General features: G+C 42.3%; 1 protein-coding gene across 3 annotated transcripts in view; it reads left to right on the forward strand.

Moving 5' to 3' along the window:
• dpp6a (dipeptidyl-peptidase 6a) overlaps positions 1–14,715 on the forward strand; it is a 165,496-nt gene that overhangs the window by 103,175 nt on the left and 47,606 nt on the right. For all 3 annotated transcript variants that reach the window (XM_084034003.1, XM_084034001.1, XM_084034002.1), the window contains exon 2: positions 4,873–4,987. In XM_084034003.1, the coding sequence (XP_083890129.1) occupies positions 4,873–4,987 (115 nt within the window). The remainder of the gene's footprint in view (positions 1–4,872; positions 4,988–14,715) is intronic.

The following is a 14,715-nucleotide window of genomic DNA, read 5'->3' on the forward strand; positions in this document are numbered from 1 at the left end:
ACAGCAGAAAACTCTTAACTTACAGAAAAAGAAGAAAGAAAGTCTCAATGCAAACATCACATTAGCAGGTTGGCTGCCCCATGCTTTAGGCTATAATGCCATATTTATAATATATGTGGAAGTGGAGGTACTCCTGCAGGAAGTGAACGCCAAACAAGCTTTCATATCGAGTAGTCAGTAGTGGGTATAAATGATCAAAACAACAAAACAGATGGATGTTTATTTAATCATTTCAAAAGACCATCATGCACAATGCAAGTAATTAATTACTTTAAGATATTATAAATGCTAAATGCATTATCTTAATCCCAATCTTATACAACTGTAGAATTGAAGAAAATGCAAAAATCTGATTGGTTTGAAAAACAAAACATGTTAGCACTCAAATGTGTAGAAGTCTGCCCCTGACTGTGTGTAGATAATGTTCTTACCCAGAACAAATCCCAAATAAGAAAACATTGGTGAATATTTGTAAAACATAAGTGGGATTTCAGAACAAATTTCTCCTTGAGAACTTGAGGCCTAGAACATTTGCAGCGGCGTCGTCTACACTGAGGATTATCGCTGACGTGTGTACATGAGGGAACAAAACAAGGGAACAAGTTGATATGGCCAGCCTCAGTTATTAAAGTGCCCTTCGTCATAGCAATAAACTTAATGAGCAGCTTTGAGTGATGCAGTGAATGCTTTGCAGGCTTTCTGCCCTGGGCTTCTCTGGATGTTGTCGTGACGTTGCTCAGGGCATGTCCACCATACTGTATCTACATATTTTTATTTAATAACATTTTTTACTTTGTTCTTGTAAAGATTATGCAGTGTGTGGAAGAAAGTCAAAGCATCTCTTTGGTGTTATTTTCCACTTTATGGAGAGAGCCTGCTAGTTGAGATGTAGGCAGCTGTATATAAAGGAGCTGAAGCTACTGGATGGTTTTCACGTGGCAGGAATAGTTTTGTAATATTATTGATATGCTGTAGGCAGGGATGACATGCAAATATCATGATCATCCTGGCCAAAATAATGATTTAGTTATGATATTTTCCAGATAATTATCAAAATATGCTTTAACTTTGTAAATGACAGCAAAATATCACTTTATATTTAGTTTAAAAAAACTCATTTAATCTGGTCTCTGTATCAAGAAAGGACAAATAAATACGTTTTAAAAATGTATTTTTACAACCAGGCTCTATTTTTCACTTCTCTACCATGATAGCGATCAAGACTTTCAAGTCGCCCGTGACGATATTCACAATTATCCCAATCAACTCACTACCTAACCCTAATATGATAGAAGGCTACGTAGATGATGTGCTGATCTGAGAAATACAAATTTGATTATTATTACTACAGGAACAGAACTCCAGATTTGTACTGTTTTCAAAACTGTGTGTCAAGTGTTTGACTAACTGTGGCAGAGTGTAGCGTCTCACACTCGGGGAGGAATCAACACTGATGAGTGCATGCTCCGCAGGTTTAAACATGACAGCTGCTAAGAACAAGGAAACACCAGGATCTTGTTTTTATTCCAGCTTGGACGTGGATCCATCCACAGTGTCCCGCGCCTCTTCTCTCCCTCCCTGTCATGTTCTGGTCCCGCCTCAAGCTTTCCTGTCAGTGAATCTTCCTGGAGCCTCCCAACATGTTATTTATTTACAGTTCCTGCAAGCTCTGATGTCTGTCTCCTCTGCTGCTCACCATATTCCTCATCTCAGCTTCTGCCATAGTCACTTGTAAGCGCCGTCATTCAATCCGCGCATGAAGTCGAGCTAATTAGTCCAATCGTTATTATGATTGCAGATCAGAGGGGTTGATCAGGGGAAGGTTAGGGGAGGTTTCCAGCCTGTCTCTGCACCCCTACCTGGACTGAATAAGTTAGTATTCGCTCCAAGGAATAGTGACATCATTCCTTTGGTGAGGCTTCTGTCTTTGTTCCTTTTTGGCTGAATTATTAGTGCGCTTCAATCCCTGTACGCTTCTGTAGCCTGACAAGACTGCTGCTCATTCGCTCGCCAAGAGAATTTCTTCTGGGGATTTGGATCATTTCCAATGTCAATATGCTCCCACAGAGATGCCGATCTATGTGCTAAATGCTGTTTGACGTTAACTCTTTAGTCTTCATAAGCGTGCAACAAAGCTTTGATCATGCCCGACGTTACCGAAGCAGACCTGCAGCATCTGTACAGACTGCTCAGCATTTGCCGTTATTGGACAATCCACTACAATTCTTTTACTTAATTCTGCTCCACAGCGTTGCATCTGAAAGAGCGCAGACTGTCTTGTCTTCTAAAGTAGAAAAGGTCGCCCATCTTTTGAAGATGTTTTGTCCCGCCAAAGTAAGAAGGGTCACATGAATTTAAAGATAAAACCTTCACCTGGAAAGGGTTGTTGTGAGATTTGATGCTTCACAGAGCGGCTGCATTGATTCTCTTGTAACACTTAATGGAACAAAAATTGCGTGGGCCGTTTTTTAAATGAACACTTTACAAAATCGCTTTCGCTACACAGCATGTGACATCCTCTAGGCCCATCCAGTTTAAGTGTAGGTTGCCCTTCTACAGTCTGAATATGCACACACACACACAGATACGATTGTTAAATTTAAGACGCTGTGATGGAATCATGCCCAGCTTTCCGTTGCTTTATCTCCAGTGCATAGAACACTCAATAAACAGCCATTGCTCAGCATTGCATGGGGATTTCTTTAGCTCTTTTATCCTGCATTACACACATTGAGCACTCTTTCATGGCTGCTTTACATCCTGTTATTGCACATAAGTATTTACCCTCCATAGAGCAGTTCTTTCCTCTGATTTCGTCACCAGTTCCCATACTGTAAATCCCACTCAGTCACTATACTGCATCAGCCACGAGAATCCGCAGTGGGCTCTGTGCCACTCTCTCATAAAATCTCAGAGAGGATTTTCACTTCTGTAGGAAAATAACATAACGATTGATCCAGAGATATGGCTCAGCACAGTGTGAAAAAAACTGAATAACGTCGTTTCTGAAATGATCGCCGCTCGATCGAAACAACCAAATCTGACTTTTTCAGTCCACGTACCAATAGCTCTGAATTAGGGTATCTGACGATACTGTGTTCTGATCCGATACGAGTATTTGATTAACAAGCCGGCTCACTGGTGTTGTTTCATGAATACAGAATAGTTTAATGTTTCATTTAATATTAGCACAATGCAATCCATTCCCCACAAGGTGAGTGTGCCCTCGTAATATTCCCTTTCTATGTGAAACAGTACGGAAAAATGTAAACTCTTAGTTACCTTAGGAAAGGAGGAAAGGCATTGTATTAAAGGTTGAATTAGTTTAACCAATGTAGCAACATTTGCATTTCAATAAAAGAAAGTAAAACTACAGCAAATCAAAAACATAATACAAGGCGGTGCGAGGGGAGGGGGACCCACACGCTCCCAGGAAAGGGCGGGTCTTATGAACTGGAAACACTGGCCACCAATTCCTTGACAGCCTCCGCCTCCAACCAACCAGGAAGTAGCACTGAAAGACGACACATACTGTAACACCGCAGCGACACAGCACACAGAAACCCTGGCAATAGGTCCCGCGGCCGTCACAGGCCATAACTTACTGTTGTAATGAAATGGTAATGGCCAGTCTGGTAAATAGCCCTGATTGCTGTTATCTGCAGGCTAATGATGTCTTGGGCTCCTTTCAATTAAGGTGGGAACAAGGTCACTAAAAGGTTCGCCTCATCGCCAAGCCATTCAGCTTCATTAAAGCCGTAGTGCATCTTTTTATTAAAGCTCACGCCACAGATCCCCAAACCACATGCTCTGCTTTGCTCTTTTTATCCTCTATAAACTAATTAAGAACTTATTAATCCTCCACTAAGCACTTTCTGCGGAGTGCCTTGGATGTGGTTTTTGGCGCTGGTTCATCCGTGTGCAAGAAGGGCCGAGGGGTTGAGATGGGAAACTTTTCAGGTGTACTTTGTTTTTAAAAGTCACACAATGAGCCGCTTTTTTATCGATTTATTTTTTTCTCTGGGAGTTCTTATTTGCGAAGGCGTTCAGAACTGGCAGTTTGAAAAACATCCAGAGTCACCCACAGATGCTGACTGGACTGTCTGGAATCGTTACCGTAATGTATCGTGAAAACTTTGTGCTCATTTGACTTTTCGCTGAACCGAGCCACCTGCTGCACATCGCTGTTTGGCAAATACGTTTTGCCCGTATTTGATTTGATTTGTGCATGAACAAGGAGCCTAAAGCTGCTCTCCCCCTATTGTTTTTATTCTATATCCTGCGGTGATACTTTGTCAAGTGGCGGATTCGTTATTTCCAATTCATTTTTCACTCTTAACAATATTAAACTGCTATAAGTTTTGTTTCTTACCGGATTTGTTGGTCAGACAAAAAAAAAAAGGTGGGGGAAAAAAATCCCCTCAAGGTTGTTCATAACTTCGTCTGCTTTCCCAACCTTCTCTCTGCTGTTACCGAGATTTGTCGTGCAGGGGGCTCCATTTTTATCTGTCACATTCGTTTGGGGGTGATGGCCACTGATGCTCGGCTCATTAGGAACCCCCCCTCCCCTTCCTCCACCTCCTCCACCTCCTCCCGCTGCTGCTGCTATGTCTCCTTGAGAACCAAGATGCTGCGACTGACTCACGTTCGTCCTTGACTGACACCTCCATTGGTCCTTTTCATGAGTTTGCCATCTACACTTCCTCTAATCTTTTTCCCCCTGTAGTCTCTCTTCCGCTTCTTTCTCACATCTCGCATATTGTTTTCAATTGTTCTTTTATTCCGTCTTCATGGCTGTGTTCTGATTGGCTGCCACAGTAGTGCTGTGTCTGACCGTGTCCTTTTTTCCCTCCTCTCTGTGTCTCTCTGCAGGAGCTGGTGGGCAGTAACCCTCCGCAGAGGAACTGGAAGGGAATAGCGATCGCCCTTCTTGTCATTCTGGTCATCTGCTCACTGATCGTCACCTCCGTCATCTTGTTGACACCAGGTACGCAGCACAGGACGGGGGTGGGGGGTGGGGGGGGGGGGTCACAACGCCATACATCTCTCTGTTTACACACCCATTACCATGCACAGGCATGCCCATCAGGTCGCACAATCAATCTCGCCACGAACAATGCAAACACTAACACGTGTAAGTCGGTGTCTCTGTCCTTGCGAGTGGTCCGCGCCGCCGTGCAATGTTTGCAGTGTCACCCGCTGTAATGTCCCGGTTATCTTCCACATGGGCACTCTTTATCGCTGCAACGGACGCATTTAGTGAAGGTCAGTGGACCTCATTGAAGTCAGCTTGTGCCACATTTCTTTCTTCATAAGTGCGGCCCCCCATCTGTCTCTCTTAGTCCTTCTATCCCCTGCACACACTTCTTTTTTTTACTCCTTCAACGTCGGCAAATTCCTTAGTTATTTTAAGGCATCTGAGTTTCACTTCAGCGTGACCTTCAGGTCTCCTGTTTGCACATTTACATGACGGTTTGATCAATAGGCCATCTGTTTATATTCAGGCTCGTAAAGCTCCTTGATATGGTCTTATGCGCCGCCGGAGCCAAATCAGTCAATGCAACTGCCAATGTGTGTGCTCTATAATTCAGTTACAAAGACAGTAATCACCGTGCCCTTGCATATGAATTTCTCTCTGAGACTTATTGCAGTTGATCCGAGGGATGTCGGGGGCGTTGTGGTAAAGCTGTGCCTGCTATTATAACCTAAACCCAATGCTGTTTTTCAACATAATAGTAGAAGAAAAATATCGAGCGACAGGTGTCAGAGCTCCCCCCCCCCCCCCCTGGCTGTGACCTGTTCCTGTCCCGGGGCGTTTGTTATGGACTCGGATGAACCGGAGCTGGTTAATGTGCCACTTCCAAACAAGGTGGGCAGGTGGCGTCTCCAGCTTGTACCGCGCCTCTAATCCGTCCCCTCCCTGCGTCGACTCTGCTCAAGCAGAACCACCGTGCCGCTCCAAGTCTCGACACAAGCCGGCTTCCTGCAGGGAACCATGGGACCTCCAGCAGACTGCCCATTAAAGGGGCTATTCGTGGAGGATGGTTGGTATTTTAAAAGGCTTTAGGGATGTTAGAATATGCTGTGGTCTCATCAGACGCAGTTTTGAAAGTCGGTGTGGATTAATTGGGCATCCTTGCCAACCAAGATGAGCTTCAGGATAGTGTATCATTCCTCAAGGGCAGTTTATTTTTCTCCTTCCTGAACAGAACTATTAATTAAATCCTCGGATTCCACAGAGTCTTATACATTTTTGTTGTACCTACCAAAGCAAAAGTTTACCCATCAACATGCTGTTAAGTATCTTTAATCTGGGACATTCAGCGCACAAAATAACCAACAAACACTGGGACTCAGTTGTGAACTGTTCTCGATTCCAAGACACATCGCGATAAGGATGTCTGTATCGATGCAGGGTCAGAACCTAATGGGGACTTTGGTTTAGTTTAACCTTTCTGTCGTGTTCGGGTCAAATCTGACCGATTTCCTACTTTCATCAATCATAAATATTGTGTTTTACATTTTATTGTCTCAAGGCCTTATGATATCCTCCACACTAGGCATTTGAACATATACAATTGATGATCACCACTTTCGTTGAATTTTGAGTGGTTAAATCAACTTTGTAACACCTGTGGTGTTCCCGGTCAAAAATGACCGCCATAGGAAATGAATGGGTGACCCTAGTTTGTGTTCATCCATCAGATAGTATACAACCACAAATCCACCACCGCCACTACACACACACACACACACACACACTACACCCCATGTGAACCCCTTTCAGACTGAATAATTAGGTGTCTCCTCTTCTCACCTCTTTCCTGCGCTTATGTTCCTCTCCCCTACGTGAACCACACTTTTTGATACAAAATGTATCATATCTTCACACAGACCACCTATATAAAGCTTTAATTGTGTACTGCTGTCATTTTACTCTGAACACAATGAGTAGGCGCCTGATAAGACAATTTTTTGCCAGAGAGGCTCTTGACCTTTTTTTTTCAAACTGATGAAGAAGGGATTGAAGTTGAACCGGAAATAGAGGAGGATGTCTCAGAAATAGAAGACAACATCGATCCTGATTTTGACCCAGACCATTGTGAGACCGACCAGTCAACAGATGGTGAGGAAGAGGCACCTGAGGAAGAGACAGCTGAGGAAGACACACCTGGGGAAGAGGCACCTGAGATGACATTCCAGTCCAAGGATGGCAACTTGCTCTGGTATTCATCCACACAGGACAGAGGAGGCAGAGCAAGAGTTTAGGATATTGTTAGGATGATGCCAGGGCCAACACGGAATGCAACATCTCATGTGGATGACATCAAGTCCAGCTTCCAATTCTTTTTACCAGAGTCCATTATGGAAATTATACTGATGACAAACCTGGAGGGGAGGCGTGTATTTGCAGACACATGGAAAGCATCGAACCAGGTAGACCTCGAAGCCTACATGGGTCTGTTGATTTTAGCAGGAGTATATCGGTCCAACAATTAGGCTACAAAAAGTCTGTGGGATGCGGAGTCTGGGAGGCCTATATTCTGGTCAACTATGTCCCTGCAACAGTTTCATGTCCACTCACGAGTTATCTGATTGGATGACAGAACTTCACAACCTTTCCGACCTTGCCTACGTTTGCAAGGTGCATTCTGACCTGATTGCAAAATGCCAATCCTGTGTGTGAAGACACACACACACACACACACACACACACACACACACTCACACATGGATGACGTGTTCATGCTGATGTTCTGATGTTTTGTGAATTTGGTCTCTGTTTTGATTTTTTTTTTTTACAATACACGCGAATTTTGGAATAAAGTGTACAATTTTAATATTCACTGCAGTTATTCATGTAAACCAGTAGTCTGAGACATTGTTAACAGCTTAAAGGGGAGTAAAATAAAATTTGGTGATGATCAGTGTTTTTTGTGTTAATGTAAGAGCAGTTAAAACAGGCCGGTCAAATTTGACCGGGAACACTAAAGTAAGGGGGGAGAAACGAACAGGACACAAAGGTTAATGTTTTCATTCACTCTCCTCTCGTCGGATTTGGTGCTTCTCGTGGGTGGAGGTTAGTGCACACATTTCGAGAGTGAGGCAGTCGAACACTATAATTTGGCCTTTCCCTGGTTTGGCCTTTGGTGCTTAGTGTGCTCCCAGCGTTGTGGCAACAGTATATATATGCAAGTCTCTGTCCCTGTGCACAGTCATGTCCATGATCCAACACCTTTGGGATGAAGTGGAACGCTAAATGCAAGCCCGGCCTTATCGCCCAACATCAGCGTGGCTCACTAACGCTCCTGTGTCTGAATGGGAGCAAATCCCTGCAGCCAGGATACGGAATTCTGTGGAAACCCTTCCAAGAGGACAGGAGGCTGCTATGGTAGCACATTAATGCTCTTGATTTTGGATTGAGTTGATCAGAAGTCACATATGAGTGTGGTTCTGTGTGTAGTGCATTTGGAATATCTTCCCTGTTTGAGCTGACACCTTTTTTGCACACATGATTTGTGAATGATGCTGATGTAACGTATTCATAGATAGTGGATGTTACTCGGTGTTCTAAAAAGCTGAGAACATGTCCTTGCTATTTGTATTCACCCATACATGGAGGGGATAGCATTGAACTTTTTTTCCTCTCCAGAAAAAGCATGAAAAAGATGCTGTGGTTTGCCTAAAACCTTGGATTTAAATTATGAAAAACCATTGAGGCATTGAGTAATGTATTTCACACAATATTGATGATGATCTCCAGAGATCTAGGCTTCATTGCATTGTATTCTGTGTGGCGCTGTCGTCTATTCAGACGCCTGTGCAGAAATATGTCAAATGAATTCCTCCCTGTACGATTGTGAACAAAGTAGTGTGGGAGGAAGGTCTTGATTCTTAGTTATAGATAACAAGGCAGTTGTATCTATGATTTAGTCCTAAAGACTTTTGAGCTGTCAGGAAATTACCTTTTACAAATATTTCAGATCTTGAAACAAGACTTAAAGAGACATTAATGGCTTAATAACGGACCCGTCTTTGGGGAAATTGGAAAAAAAAATTCAGTACAAATGGACTCAGGAGCACAAGGTACATCACTAAAGTTCTGTACTGTTTCTATAAGAATGTTGAATCCAGCAGCCATTCAGATGAACTTTTTATGCTGTAATTACATATCAAGGAGAAACATTTCTGGGAACAAGGGCACCTTAAACTGCAGCAGTGCGGCTCATGTGAGAAGTTATGAGATAGCATGTTTTTTCCACTCAGTTCGGAGAGTTTCTTGATGGATGTTCCCCTGCCAGACAGGCCAGCCAGTTTCTAACTGCTCCTGACAACCACTTTGTTTTCACACGTGCACACACACACACACACATGCACGCATGCACACGCGCACACACACACACACACACACACACACAGTCTCCTATTCCTTCTCTGACAACCTGTGTCTGCTGTAACTGATAGCTCCATATTGCTAAGAGCTTGGTCTGTTCTCTACATCAATACATCTAGGTCAGATGTTCACAATTGGCATCCCGGTATTCCTCAGACTGAAGGATGTCAGGTTGACTGACAGAGTGACGACTAGCTGCAGCTGTGTTTGAGGGACATGGTAAATTTAAGCTGAAACGCTCACATTAGTAAATACAAGAGTATCTAGCTTCCCTCTGGTGAATTATGCCGAGGCGGAACATAAGTTTGGGAGGAATTTGAATAGATTGTTGAAAAGATGAGCTCACAGCCTTCTCCAAATATGTGCCAAGCCGTAGGTGCAGGGTGTATTGCCAGGAAGGATTTTGATACAAAAATGCAAAGAAATGTATGATTTTTGTATATTGTTGGGCATTCATGTAAAATAGATGCACAATATGGCCGCATGTGTCATCTAAAAGGGTTAAAAGGGCATTTTTCATTTCAGCTGGACTTTATTTAATTAATTTGGTGCAGCTGAATGCAAGCAGCCAGAGAGATAGTTACATGGAGCCAACGCTAACTTTTATCACTCTCAATGATTATTCAGTGGCATTCAACCATGGGTTGATGTACATCTATGCACACCGGCATCCCAGTATTTATACTTGTGTTTTAATCATATTTGAAATATGCTGCGGAAGTTATTCATATCACTGCATGTTTAATACAGGCTACTGATCAGGAGAGGCTTCACAGCTAGTGCCCAAAATAAACTGGAGCACATGGATTTAAGGCAACAAACTTTATTATAAGACTGACGCTTCGACGCCAAGTGTGATTTGATCAGAGGCAAACAGATCAGAGACTCACTTTCTGAACCGATCCAGCAATGATACGCATAAAGAGTGTGCTATTGGGAAGACATATATCAGACATGCATTACATCACATCTAGAACGATCCTATTAAATCAGTTATGGCAAAGTAGTTATTGCTTGGTAGAAAGAATGTCAGGCACAGCTTGATTTAAAGCTATAAAGAAAAAAAAGTCAGACCTGGTTCTTCATTAAGTCCTGATGGTTCAACAGATCCAGAAAGCTTATCTGCGTAGCAAGCTATTGACCTCTAGGGGATGGTGTAATTCTTTCGATCCCCCAAAATGTAAGAGTCAGATAGCAGTCTTTTGTTCAGCTAATCTTTCCTTCATACAATTCAATTCTACTTCTGCATTCCATTCTTTGACTTCATTTTGATGAAATAAATGTCCTGGATGGGGTAGAAATAAAACACTGTGTTGAATGATTTGATGACAATGAAGCGCATATAAAAACACACGGCGAGGTGTGTTTCATAGACGCTGAAGGGGGCTTTGGTATCAGGCGCTGACGGGCATCACAAAGCAGTGGTATTTGGCGACCGGGGAATGAGAATGTTATTGGCTTTGGACGGCAGACACCCTTGGGGCCCAGACGCTCTTTGCCGACGCCCAGAAACATCCTGAACACTGCAAGAGAGGGAGTATTTGTACCAGTCTATAAATAGTTTTTTTTTAATGAAATTGCTGCATGTTATACTTTTTAACCTCCTAACTGCCACCTGACTCCAGTTGACGACACATCACAGTAATCAGAATCTTAATGACAAGGCGTTAACCAGCCACAGAATCTCTACGATTCTACAGGAGTACTTGAATTCAATCTGAAATAACTGATTTTCTTGGCCACTAGGAGGAAACAGAAACAAGCTGTTACATCCATCCATTGTCTACCGCTTATCCTGTATTCAGGGTCGCAGGGGGGCTGGAGCCGATCCCAGCTGTCATTGGGCGAAGGCAGGGTACACCCTGGACAGGACGCCAGTCTATCACAGGGCCGACATGTAGAGACAAACAACCATTCACACTCACATTCACACCTACGGGCAATTTAGAGTCACCAATGAACCTATCCCCATCCTGCATGTCTTTGGACTGTGGGAGGAAGCCAGAGAACCCGGAGAGAACCCACGCTTACACGGGGAGAACATGCAAACTCCACACAGAAGGAACCCGGGGCCGACCCGGGAATCGAACCCGGGGCCCTCTTGCTCTGAGGCGACAGTGCTACCCGCTACACCACCGTGCAGCCCCAAGCTGTTACATTACTGACATATTTTCACAACATTTTGACTCTGTATTGGCCTCCAGTTCAAGGTTTTTTTCTTCCGGGTGGGGAATATCATTTAAGAATGGCTGTATTTAACTGTCACCCAGGTTCACATTAGCATAAAACCTGCTCATAGGAGTTGACCCTGCTGGGGCCGACACTTGGCTTTTTTCCAGACTAACTCAAAGTTTCTGCCCACGATCACAGCACCCTGTGAGGGCAAGATAAAGACTCACCTTCTGCTACAGACAATGAATTTGCCTTCAAAGGATTGTGCTATATATAAAAATATAATTGTACGTAACTCTCATGGGAATGACTGGGGTATATGTATGACGGGTATAATTTTTTCTCTGCCTTTCTCTGTGTTAAATCCATAAATCTGTCTCTCATAACTGATTATAAAATCACTATTTATCCCCTTTAAGCCTCGCCATCTGACGGGCGGCAGCAAACTTATGTGCACTATTACGTTCCCCTGCACTCTATATTCACAGTCTGGGGACTCTGATAATCACCCTCAAAACTCAAGTGAGGGACCGAGCAGATGCCTTCAAAGGTGTTTCTGTCCCTCATGCTGAAAGCGGGGAGTTACTGAGAATCAGTCGGTGCCTGTCCATCTGCTCGGCACAATATGCCACATACTGTTCACACACAGCTGACTCATAGTTCGGGAGAATGACGCAAGTCACCGTTGCGTTCTTGCAGTTTAATGCCGCTTTGATTGGTTTAAAAAAGGGAGTACTGAATTTTGTCAAAACATGTTTCCTTCACTTATCCTTGAGTCAAATGTATTTTCTCAGATCTCATCGACTGCACTGACTCGATATTAGGGGACTGGATTTACGTCATATCATCTCCATCACTCATGCAATGTGGTAGATATTTACAGCTGTTTTGAGAGCATCTTGTATAACATTTGTTTGTATTTTTAGTTTAGTCAGTTTGAACCACACTAGGACTGTTAATCCCTGTAAGTAAATAATTAATAAATTAGTCAATTGTTTCCCACCAAGGCATTGGGACACTGACTTGAGGTCATAATATGAATCTAATGGGTCATGATGCATAATTAGCAATCAAAATAATTATCCATCTACTGTAAGAAATAATAAAACAAATACGCCAGAAAAGTATATTTCTTAAGAGCAATTCAAAGATGAGAGAGAAAGTATTCAGTATGGTATTTCCTTTTGCACTACAATTTAAATTTCTTTGTGTAAATATTTAATATTTAGTTAAAAAGACCTTCATTTGCCTTAATCTTGAATGTATTATGCAAATTAACTCACCTCGCTTCTTCAGCTATTGATAAGAATAAAATCACACTTTTAATAAACCCATAATTATGTGACCTGTGATGACGGATCACAAGTTCAACTTGTTAAATATTAAGGTATCACAAATGCTGTATAAATAGTCTATCGAGAGAAGACTTGTTTTTCGGCTTGTGCCTGGCATTTCGTTTCATTAAATTATGAAGTATTAATTGTTCTATAAACACTATTCAGAGCATTAATGTAGCAGAAAATGATATGTAAAGTGAAGGTGGAGTCATGTTTGCATGAGCAGAGAATGAAGCCACTCCCTCTGTGTGTGTTGTTTAGCGCTGTTAGCTTCTAGCCGCCGACTCAGACATCTTCATGTTGAGAGCTGTTTGGAGCCAATAGATATACTCTGACTTCCGTATCTAGAACCTTAAAGAATTCTAAATTACAGCCACAATATTTGCCGTTCAAATGTATTCAATGCCTGAAGTTTAAATATCTGTAAGGTTTTGAGACTACATGGATCATGGATCTTAATCCCCATCATCTCTTATTGATATTTTAGATCCTCTTGAGACATTTGGCTGTCACTTAAGTTTATTTGCCCTTTGGTCTTATTTTTCTGAGCCAAGATATCAGACTCTTGATGATCACATCCAGTTGATCTTACATTGATCCGGAGGCTGACATTAAACTTTTTTTTTTCTTGTTTTTTTTTCAAGTGTGTAATGTGATGGTTTGAACATGACAAGACGAAGATGTTTAGTGTAATTTTATGTTGCCAGACTGTCTGAACGTCCCCTCCCTCCACCCGTCTGCTCTTTAAAGATGATTCTTCTGACAGCTGTGACACCAGAAATCAAAGCGTGTGTCAGATTAAAATTAAGGGATGTGGTCACAGTTAAGCTTCGCTGAAGAAACGTTTTGGAGCCCTTCTTTGTGGTTCAGTTCGAAAACCTCTCCTTAATGAATTGGGTTTGTTTTTCGCCCTCTGTCCAGTGTGTCCATGACCGACATTATTAATATCGAGCATCCGTTTGATCATCGGGAATTAATCCATTTTACGTCAGAGCAGTTTGCATATGTGAGTATGATGTTGGAAGCTGTTAAGCTTGTGAAATTGTTGTACACATCGTTGCAGGCTCCTATACTGTTCATACCTCTGAAAATTAATTCACTATTATTTGTTTATAACCCAGCTAATCAATTCCAATGTGATCCATGTAATCATGAGCCAGGACAGGTGACCTAGTATAAAGACCCATGGGGGTGAATGGGTAGGTCTAAAAAACACTGGACTTTTACAATGGAGACCGTTGTTTGTGTCCCATTTGTCCCATTCAGTTATTGTTGACTTATTTGTCATGTTCAGTACTGAAGTAACAGCATTTCCATAGTTATTTTAACCTGAAGTTTGTAGTTTGATTAATGCACCTCTTCAACCTTGTTTTAAGTCTTTATCCCCTGTTCTTAAAGTCAGTATGCTATTCAAATCACCTCGCTGTGAGATAGTGTAGGAAATCCATCACACATCCAAGTATTTGTTATATCTATTTATAAAACCGTTGCTATGTCTGTGAGTAGCACACGTTGCTTTGATACCTCTTCAATGATGAGAAATTAATGTGAGAAGCTTCAGCGTCTGAGGATTTAGATTTGGTTGCGAAGCATCATCCTTTTTAATGCACGACGCTTTCACATTGTGCACTTGCTTTTTTTTAAACAAACTACAATAACAGTTTCATGTCTCCGCCACTTGATCATATCTATAAGAGATACAATGCCTTTCTCACATGAAGTGAAATCACTGGCTGCCTGGATGTAGTAAAAGCTTTCACCATATGATAACCTAGAGTGCAGTATGATTTTCTTTTTTAAAAGGTCAGCTCT

This window comes from Eutrigla gurnardus, assembly GCF_963514095.1.
Source record: "Eutrigla gurnardus genome assembly, chromosome: 18".
Lineage (NCBI taxonomy): Eukaryota > Metazoa > Chordata > Actinopteri > Perciformes > Triglidae > Eutrigla > Eutrigla gurnardus.